At 41.7% G+C, this 11,035-nt stretch overlaps 1 protein-coding gene across 1 annotated transcript; it reads right to left on the bottom strand.

Moving 5' to 3' along the window:
- Positions 1 to 390: 390 nt before the first annotated feature.
- On the bottom strand, positions 391 to 3,576 carry snx22 (sorting nexin 22). The gene is made up of 7 exons (XM_076169952.1): positions 3,354 to 3,576; positions 2,144 to 2,227; positions 1,913 to 2,017; positions 1,669 to 1,763; positions 1,336 to 1,368; positions 1,033 to 1,100; positions 391 to 913 (listed from the first exon to the last, which is right to left on the bottom strand). The coding sequence occupies exons 1-7, from the start codon at positions 3,438 to 3,440 to the stop codon at positions 777 to 779; spliced, it is 609 nt and encodes a 202-aa protein (XP_076026067.1). The 5' UTR covers positions 3,441 to 3,576; the 3' UTR covers positions 391 to 776.
- Between the last annotated feature and the right edge of the window lie 7,459 nt (positions 3,577 to 11,035).

The raw sequence follows: 11,035 nt of genomic DNA, 5'->3' as shown, positions 1-11,035 counted from the left end.
TGGAAATGAAGTTATGAACCACAGTAACCAGTGTCGGATTTTGAGGCATAATGCATTTTATTCAGTTATTGTCCCTGAAATGCAGTGGTGTCATTTGCCAGGAAAGGTCACTCTCTGCTCCACTCTGTGCAGAGCAAAAGCCTTCCACTGCTTTAGCTTACATCCAAATGCTGGTTAAGCACAATAAATACTTCACACATGAACTGTAATTTTATTATAACAAATTATTATTAGTTAAAGTGTGTTAATATACGTATCTACAAGTCCACACCAAATAGTATTGCTACAAAATACCATGAAACTTTAGTCTTCATATCAATATTTGGCACAAGAAGGGCGGTTGCACATCAAACAGTAGTCAATGCATTTGCATGAAACTCAGACTAAAAATACAAACTTACAATATTTTATGAATGAATATAATCAAATATATACTACAAGTCATATTTCTAGGCATCCAGCCATCTACTGCCCACTTAAAATAACTTCATATCTATTCAAATAAAAATGTCACTCTTGTTTTCCAGCTAAAAATAATGCTCAATCCACAGCCATGTTTCAGCCGTGAGGCAGTAACATGGAGAGGGTGCATACAATAAAGCCTTGGCTTTCAATCCCACTGGACCACCCAAACAAAAACATTCTGGATATCAGAATCCTCCAAATGACCTATTTTTCCCCCTTGTATTATTCTATGTGTGTGTATTTGTTTTAAATCCCTCTCACTGGTGTGGTCTGTCTATACTTTGCTACATCCAATCCTACAAACTGTAACTCTAGCTCTCGGAGAATGCAGCAGGGTTGGGCTCTGTGAGATCTGGGGCATTGGAATCAGAGGCTGTAAAGAAGCTGACCCGGACGTCCCGGGGGTAGAAACCCTGCAGAACGCCGTCCACAACAACATCCGGGAGATCTGCCACACAGATAGAGAGAGAGAGGGAGAGAGAGAGAGAGAGAGAGAGAGAGATATGTTTCCAGACGTTTCCACAATATCACAGTGACCTCACACTGAATCACTCTGTCCTCTCCTACCTGATGTGCAGCTGGAGCGATAAGGATCCTGAAAATATCCCACTACACGTTGATGCGATAAAGGGAAACTGAAGAAAGAAAGGGCTTTGTGTTACAGAGCATAAAGGTTATTCTGTAAACATGCAGTGTGTTTTTCCATTATGTTCTGAGCACATTTTAGTCTAAACATTTTCTTTAGATAAACAGGTTCACCTTAGCTTCAATGGGGTCTCCTGAACATACTGTATTTCCAAGCAAAAGCTGTGTAAAAGCAGTAAAAAGTGAGACCGCTTCCATGCCAATTATTCCTGTCAAAGGTCTCACCTGTAGTCCTGGTTGTCCAAGTCATCGAGTGATCTGAAATGAAAACAATAAAATGAATTTGCGTGTTTAAACCCAAGTAGTGCCTTCATTCCTAAAGCTGAAACTATTCAAATAAAGTCGTCTGTATCTCACCTCCAGAATGTTTTAATGTGTTTTAAATATAATACAGTGGGACGCACAGCTGATCATCATACGCTGTAGAGCACAGGTGCTGCTGCGCTACACTGCTGTGACAACTGTTTCTGCTGTTTTTATTATGTTGCTGCAGTGTTCCAGATCCAGAAATAGGAGATCTAAATCCGGCAAAGAGGCACAAGTGCAACCAGGACTTACTCCAGACTGCTGATCTTGTTCCCGGTGTGGAAGTGTTTAAGGTGGAGAAAGTCCAACAGCACCTGCGGCACATCTTCGTTCTGATAGATGATGTCCTGAGCAGCAGAGAACAAAGGGACGTGTAAAACTGTATTCTTGGTTCAGGCAGTTTAAGTCTTTATTAGATGGCAGGCATGAATTTTAAGAGTTGTGGCTTTGTGAATCAACTGTGGATCAAATGACAAAATAGAACATAGCTGCACACCTGGATGTAATATTCCAGCTCCTGCCTCCTCTGCTCCAGGGGCTTGGTCCTAAGGTGAGGGTTCCTTTTACTCGGGAAGTCGGGAGTCTGTATAATCTTCCTTAACTGTAGGTACCAAAGGATGTAACATTAACCTTCACAAACAGCAATATAACATACAGGTTAATGTACACATTTTACATCCCACACCCCCTTCATGTACACAGACTAGGATGGTTTCCTTATCCTTACTTTTCTGTGGAGACTGTGGAATTCACTGTTTCTTCTCAGCACAAAGTGTTTCCTCCCATGAAACAGGACATCGACTCTGAAAAGCTGTGAACAAAAACACAAAAGAGTCAGGAGACACACAGGATTCATTCATGTGCAGTTTGATTTTCCTTATTGTCTCAATGGCTATAATTTACATCTCATAGATTTATAGGGACTGTTCAGAGCTTGAAATGTGTTTATTTACATTTACGGTATTATCACTTTTAAATTAAAACTATACATACATTGACATCTCCAAACCATGACAGTATTTGTCCAGCAGGAGGTGATACAGACCAACAAATAAAAGACCTAACCAACAGGAAATCAGTGCAAATAAATCAGCATATTCTGCTTCTTGCATCTGAACACCTTTATCTGTATAGCTTGGAGCTGGTTTACTCTATTCCTGTTTCTTCAATATGCCTGCTTATCTAAGATCAGTTGTATGATAAGAATTCATTCAAAAACACTGGGTTATTATTTAGTGGGATAATCATCAGTAATCAAACATTCCATGGCAATGAGCAAACAAACAGTAATTTAATAACATTGTGTTTTCAGTAGCTGTGGCTCCCTGGTCTCCTGACAGACTGAGAGGATGAGTGTAACGCAGCCCATCTCTGCTGTGTGCTGCGGGTCACATTCCCCATGCCTGTGCTAAGTCCTGTAAGCCTGCTACACACTGTCACAACCCGGGGGACTGCTCCAATAGCGACTCAGCAGCAGCTTTCACATCAGGCTCAGTATAACTTCAGGGATGCTTATATCAGGATACATGCAGAGTTCACTTTGATACAACTTTAGATACAGATTAGTTTGGAGAGAGAGGAGAGAGAGAGAGGAGAGAGAGAGGAGAGAGAGAGAGTGTGTGTGTGTGTGTTCCACTGTGAGTTACCTATAGTTATACAAAACTCTAAAGCCTGAATACAATCTCTTCACTGTTGGTGCTTTGCCTTTCAGAGCGTTCCCAGGCTTCTTGCACCTTTGGGCGCCTGCTTGAGCTGCTCTCTCCCTGCAGGCTCACCTGGCGTCGCCTTTCTCCCTCACTACCAATCTTAAAACTCATTCAAAGCGTTCGAATCCATGTGACAAATCAGCGAATGATATTGTGCTGCAATGTTTCATATGTTTACGCGTCACAGAGGGTAGAGATAGATTTTGGAAAGAAGAACACAACGCCGCTCACCTTTCTGGACTTCCCAGCCTCGTCCACTTCCTTCTCCATGGACGGGATCGACACCTCAATCATGGTGGAAGTTTCGTCCACAAACATCGGACGCAATGAACAGTCGATGATAAAAAACTTTATATCTGATTGCAAGTGAAGTGAAACGTGATCCCTGTTGCCTCCACGTCCAGGAACTAACGCGTCGGTTGAAGCTGCCGGTGTCGAGCTCCACCTACACGCTAATTGGACAAACCCACCGCGTCCACCAGCGTTAAAGGTGCAGTTCGGAAATTATGGGAACTGCGCTCCTGGCTGTCATGTGACTTTTGTCTTATTTGTTCTGGTTTTCACTTTGATTACATCACTAGATCACTGATTTTAGCTAAGGTTTTTATGTTGTCTTAGCTTTTACAAGGTTTAGGGTTAGGTTTCCTTCAACAAAGAAAGTGAAACTTATCAGATAAGAAAAGACTGAAAGAAATGAAAGTTGGAATTGTTTCTGTCATGCAAGTTTGAGCAGGAAAATCCAACTAAAGCTATAGGATGCTGATGTTGTGATAAAGCCACACAGAGTATAAATGTGCAAAGTTATAGAAATTAAGACATGAGAGGTACAGCAGCATCATTAAAATGTGCTTTAAGTGAGTGTTTATAATGTCAGCAACAGCACAGACACTTTCAAATGTAGGTTCACTTCCTAACACAAAGTGAAGCAGTAGCGTTTGGAAAAAGGATGTAATCCCTGACCACATGTCGCTCAACTGTGATCACATCCTCACATTTTCAAAAATAGAACAAAAAGCGTGTGTGTAGGTGATTGTCCCTGCGTGGATACAACCCAGAGTCACATGCTCTGTCTGTGACCTGTCATCATGGGATTGACATCTTCCCCTGTTGTTCACTGTGATTTGGTAGGAAAGCTTACTCAGCAACTCCTGTCAAGGATGTGTGACCTTATAGAGTCTGAGATCACAGTGGAGTAAAAATATCGTACAGATGTGCTCGTCTGCCAGTTGCCTCAGCGTGCTTTATTACAGCGCATGTTAATCTTTGCTCTGCATTGTGTCTGGATACACACCGTCAGCAGATAAAGGCCATAAACATTAACAAAAGGGAAGTTGGCTTTGTAGCTGCTGGATTCATAAACCCTTTGTCACAATGTGCATGTAGTACCAGACACACACACACACACACCACAAATGCCACCCATTTTAAGATTAAAAATGTCAGTTATCCTCCCCTTCATGGCTCATGTTCAACAAATAGTTTCCTGCTGATCCTGATATGACCGGCTTGTCTTACCCCATGAACCAGCAGCTGCTAACATAACAATCATGAAAGTGCCACAGCAACATATTTAGAGGAAAAACAAACGTGGCACAAGTCAGGAAAACCACAAGGGTGAAATGTTTCGTTGTCAGGAGGATGAGAGCATGAGGTGAGAGTGAGTGTCCACTGGTCTATGTTTAGGAGCTTGTGATTTGTAGACATACCGGCTGCTCTGCAGAGCATGATGCATTTTGTCTGAGCTGGTGCACGGATGAAAGAAACCACTGTCATTCACAATAATTGTGTTAACTGATGCATTCTTGAGAGCTCAACTTAGTTAATGATTTGTTTACAGCCATAAACTACACTCTGTTTTAGACATGGTTAGTTGTTGACATTCATTAAACATTCATGGCCCAACTTCATCATCATTTAGCACACATTTATTGACTTACATTTAAATGATCATTTGGCACATTCAAAGTCCCTGTTTCCCCCACGGAACAACTACAATCATGTTTTCAGTCTAAACAGTCTTCTAAAGAATGTGGAGTTGGTTTGTTTTGCCAAAAGACATTAACTGTTTGATATTTAATATACGTAAAACGCTTCTTTCTTCCTACCTTCTCCCATAGCATCAACTATAGGTATGACTGAGCTACTAAACGTATAGGTATTCATATAATTGAACACGATTTTCCACGATGAATGGTTTAGAGACGTGAACATTTAGGTATCACCCAATACAAGAGGAATAGATTCTTTGGCGCCCCCCGCTGGTTAAAAGAGTCTAAAGCACATCTGTCCACAACTTCCATCGCCGTTGGGTGAGCTCATCAGTGCCCCATATATCTCATACTCTGTGTCTGAATAATGTATACATACTGTATATACAATATATAGGACTATGCAAAATGGCTTCACATGTCTAAACCACACACACACACACACAACACTGGAAAAGAAACAATACACATCAAATTCACAACAGTCCTCAGAAAAGGGTCATTACCCACAATGCAGCTCTTTAAGCGCGGCAAAAAAAAGAAGAAAACAGTCGAAAACAATTTACTAACTTTTGTTTAACTTCGAAACAATTTCAAGTATAACATTTTATATGCAGCAACATTCTTACATCACTCTCTTTGAACAAAGTAACTTAAATGTCAATAAAACATTAAAATGCTTTTTAGAATCGAAATGCTCTGTCAACATACCTGTCTGTCTCAGCTTCGAACACAAACTGGGAGACGTTCTCACGAGCATTTACCACTGTGGAGCGGGGGTTCAGCAAATATTAACATGAAAATAAAAGGTAAATCAAATATTATCCATTTGTAAGTGTTGAAACAAACTTAAAACGACACCAAGATTGCCCCAACAAAATTACTGGGCATTAAGCTACATCACCATAGCAATGAAGATCAGCAACTCCCCCTCCTCTCCTTATTGACAGATAAAACATCTCGTGCTAATGTGACGTAACTATACCAACTCACTCTCAATGCTGGAGTTGAAAGTTAGCTGGATTATAAAAACACACCATTACACTGGTATGGGGTGGACACTTTCTAGTAAAGATTGTATAGGCAGTGCAGTTTCTCATCATTTGCCACCATTGCCTGGCAGAGAACGAGGAGTCTGATTACACTTATACAGTTACTGTTACCTGATTTTGTTACACTTGTTGTACGGAATGTATCTATATATGGGAATGAGTTGGGATTATTTTAAATTGTGTATTTATGTAAACTACATTGACTGCTCCTGTTGCAGCCTTTTCTCTATAGTTCTGCAGCCAACATTCCGCTGTCTAGGAAAATCTCAGATGTTGTTTGTCCTTGTTTTTTGTCCATCTCCTGGATTATGTACACAATATATAACAAATACATTAACAGTCAGCATGTTGTAACTATTTCTGGTGTTTAAAAGGATACTTATTGTGTGTATCCCCTGGAGAGCATTCCTTCATTTCTATTTGCTTACCATTCTGTATATTCTCATTAAATCACTAACAATAGGAAGTTATATTACAATAGAAATATGGGCCCAAATAGCTGCAAAATACGGATTCATTACATGCTTGCTGTAGATTCATTACAACCTTTCTGTAGATGAAGCGTTTCTCTTAGCGGAGACACATCACGTGACCGGAGCATCGTCTCGCCTCTTCCCCACACATCAGCCTCCGCCCCGGCAGCCATCGTCGGTGTGTGTGCGCCTTTAAGAGCCGTGTAAACCCCGCTGTTCTCCGCACTCAATCTCCGTCTCTCCTTGTCCGAAACGGGGGGGAAAGAAAACAAAAGAGACGGCCATGTCCGCCAGCTCTGCTTTCAACGATGAGAAAGGGGGCTCCTCCAGCGTCGGGGAGGCCGAATATGGACACGACCCGGCGAGCGGAGGGATCTTCTCCTCCGACTACAAAAGGTACCGAGCCGCCCGCCGTCATTACGGGTCAGATTGTGTGGTGGGGGGATCGTACAGGGCAGCTTATGGCGGGGGAGGTGCAGTATGGATGCAGGGGAGAGGATCGTGTTCGTTTTAGTGGAATAAACCGCAGTCTGGTTTGTTTTAGGGAAGTTTGTTGGGAGGCTCGTTGTTGAAATCAGCGTCTGTGAATCTGTCACCTTGATTTGTTTGCTAAAGGCTGCTTGGAGCATCTAGACACGGAATCTAGGATGAACCAGCGCTGTTGTTGACTTATATTACGGTCCAGGTGAACTGACCGGGTTGTGTTCTAAGGTGTAGTCTCGGTTGCTGTTGTGATCGTTCAGCGTTTATTGTCGGTTTGTGTGGTGAAATGTGTGAAGGCCTGCCGGAGAGACAGCAGGCCTCAGCTGCAGCTTTCAGCTTTCAGCACCACTCCTGCTGGACAGCGCACAGAGCAGCAGCACCGTGATCACACACACATACACACACTCTGGGCCAACATCACACCAAATATGTCATAATAAAGAACATACAAGTGCACAATCCACCTAATAAGGTTATTTATGTTTCTGTCTCAGGTATACACCCATATGTTGGCCCACTTTACTGTCATAGTGAAATCTATCCCACCATAACATACAAAACAACGTAAACACCTCATGGAAAGGACTTACTATTATTACCAGGAAACAGCATTTAGGGGGAAATCGTTTTGAAATGACATCATATCAGGGAAATGATTCAATGTCAGGGAACATCTTCCAGCATAAAGCTCACAGACACAGACAAGCTGCATTCGCATAGAGAAATATAAGTCACAATCATCAGAGATATAATAAACATAGATGGTTTCAGGGGCTGATTAGTGACCTGATGTGACCCACTTTTGTCGCACTGTTCTGATTTAGTTACATGTCCCAGTTTCTTTATTTCATTATTTCTATTCGTTTGACTACCTATGTAAGCATTGTGACACCTTGTAGTGTTATTTAGGGTTAAATAACACAACCATTCAAAATATGTGATTCACAATGTTATTATCATTATTATTGTTATGATTGTTATGGCCACAGAGATTCACTTAAAAGGTCAATTGCTTCTCATTTTTGGAGGGAAATTCAGTCATATTCATTGTGTTGGAGCCATGTGTACAGCTCAGGAAGTTGGGAGGTTCAGCAGCCAGGGATGTGTTTTCACACACAGGAGGCAGACAGAGAGCAGCAGCTCACACTTCAGTTCTCTTATAAAGTCCCTTGAATTGATTGAATCACTTTGTCAGCAGGCAGAAGGCCTGGATTTTACATTTTACATTTACAGATAGATAGATATTGATTGATAATAGTTTTGGGATGATTGTCAGTCTCAAATCTCTCGGATGTGTACCTGGATCATGGAAAGGGCTATTTCATGTCAGTGGGACACAAAATACATGTATTTACATGCACATATGTATCTCAGTTTTAGTGATACGTTACATTGCTTCAAAAAACAGATAATGTAGATCTAACATCAACTTTACTAATGTGAAACGTCTCCTGAATAACTGGAATTTATTTTTATAAGAGTTTTTTGAGAAACAGAAAACTAGGCCACATTGTCAATCATAACTGACTCTGGACTGAAAATATATATGAACCTAAATGCAGTTGGTGATAATATGATTGTGTGAATACTTAATTGGGACTACACCGGCTTTAATTTGGTAAAATGTGATTCCGACCTGAATTCATTTTGAAGAAATTCCCAAATCAAAACAAATCAATTATGCTTCTTCCTGCCTTGATCCATTTCCACCAGCAGAGGACGCTCTGGCATTGTAGAATTTCCCATTGAACTGTGACCTTTGCTTCTGGTGTGGGAGGAGGCCTTGTGGCTGCAAATTTTTATCATAGTTTACACCTTTTTGTTGGTTGATCTCAGGCCTCACCTTGATTAAAGTCTAGACTGGCATTTATAATTTTGCTTCTCTATGTTTGCTTTGTAGCGGATGTTTCCTTAGCAAATGTAGATAAACTCGTTTCTCTGCAAACATGACAGTGAACGCACTGACTCCACTTTCATATGCTGTCTCCTTGGAAACACGGCTGATGTGAAACGCTGCCTTGGTCCTCAATGTCCCTCACACTCGAATTATTACCACGAGCAAAGATTCCCTCTCTCACTGGAATATATAAGCAATTAACTGTCCACCAGCACCGATTAATATTTTACATCTCTGCTGCTTTGTGGAGGAGGTATGAATAGGTGACGAACCAGAAACGTTTTCTTCACCACAAATAGAAAATAGCATTGTACCGTATATTGATAATCATTCCTTCCCACCTCACTGACTAATAGATTTGCATCATTACCGTGCGTAGGTTAAGAAACCAACTTTAAGTTCCTCAGGGAAATCATCCCTCGTCCTGTATTATTGATGGTGGTAACCCTTTCACCCTGGAAGTTGGCAGGACTACAGCAGGTTGCAGAATAAGTTGCCAGTTGTGAGCATGCTGGAGTTTATTAATATTATTAAACCCATTACATATTCTTTTGGAGTTGCCCCTGTTATGGCTCCTTGAAGAAAAAAAAGATTTATGGAGAGAATGCTGCACTGCGCACAAAATAGGTTCGTACAAAACACACAAATGCTTCCTAAATGAGAATAGGCCGCAGGTATCAATTAGAAGACATTTACAGAATAGAGCCTGTTCAGATATAATCAGTAATGAATCACAGGGGAAGACTTTGTTTTATAAGATTGCATTTTGGAATTGATTATGATTGATGCAGATTATACAAGCCAGATGTTGAAAGGGAAACAGACCTTTTTCCTATCTGAGACAGCAAGACAGCAAGAAGACCAGCATGTGAGGCCATCGAAAACAGAATCTTGGCAGCGTCTGAGTGCAGCAGCAGCAGCAGCAGAATTTTTTGGTTCACAGCAACATTATTTTTACAACATTATGACAAACTGTGACCCAGAAAGTGTTCCTGTACCTTCCAAATGATACCTTTGCTACTGTCACAGCATCTTCAGACACAATTTAGTATCGATGCAGTGTTAATAGGATCACAGGTGATACACATGTTTACTTATGTGGAGAGGAGAGAGCGTCAGAGAGAGAGTCAGAGGGAGACTCATTTACTCATTATGACAGAAAAGCTGAGTCATGTAAGAAGAGAAAAGGGCAGCACAGAATATCAGGAATGAATAATATGTGGGGGGGTTTTAATATAATGACCAAGAGGAGTGGAAAATATTGAAAAGCATCTCTTGAGCATCAGCAAATGTTGGTTGACAGCAGGTCGAACAACAAGAAGAGACAAGGGAGAGGCCGAATGAATAGGAGTAATGATTTTTTTTAAACACGTGAATGTGAAGGGGTGGAGCGGAGATGGCAAGAATGGGGGGGTTGATAACGTGGCAAAAGATGGGAGAGGCTGTGTGTCATTGTTACCTAGCTGAGTTCAGACGGAGAGAGAGGGAGAGAGAGAGGGAGAGGGAGAGAGAGGAGGCTGGCGCAAGCAAGCAGCAGCAGGAGGAGTCACAAGAGAGACGCTTCACAGCAAATAAAACTCCACACCCCTCTCTGCCGAGCATCCATTTACTGAGCAGCTGATGACTGCCTCACTCGGATGCTCAGAGCCTCAGCAGTAAAGAGAAAAGCACACACACACGCACTGGGGCTCTGGAGGGTCTGTTTTACAGCAGACAAGCAGGGAAGGACACCAACCTCGGCACAGTGGACATATAGCTTTCATCAAGCCTGGAACGTTACTGGGGAGGTTTGCTGCGTCTGTGTGAGACGTGTCCACGTTGGATGTATTTCACCTCAAAGAAAAGGAGTATTTCTGTGTGAGCAGGAGCTGGAGAATTTCACCGACTCATTCAAGTGGTCAGTGGCATCGCCGAGGAGTGGCCTAGATTCGCTTCTCTTTCACGCTCTATTACATCTAGCCTGGGATTCTACAGGTGGCTTTCTCTTTGAGTTGAGTTTCAGCTTTTGGTTCAACAATGT

The sequence above is a fragment of the Genypterus blacodes genome, unplaced genomic scaffold (genome assembly GCF_046128005.1).
Source record: "Genypterus blacodes isolate CSIRO-AG114 ecotype Tasmania unplaced genomic scaffold, CSIRO-AGI_Gbla_v1 ptg000015l_1, whole genome shotgun sequence".
Lineage (NCBI taxonomy): Eukaryota > Metazoa > Chordata > Actinopteri > Ophidiiformes > Ophidiidae > Genypterus > Genypterus blacodes.
This window is presented reverse-complemented; position numbering and strand designations above follow the sequence as displayed.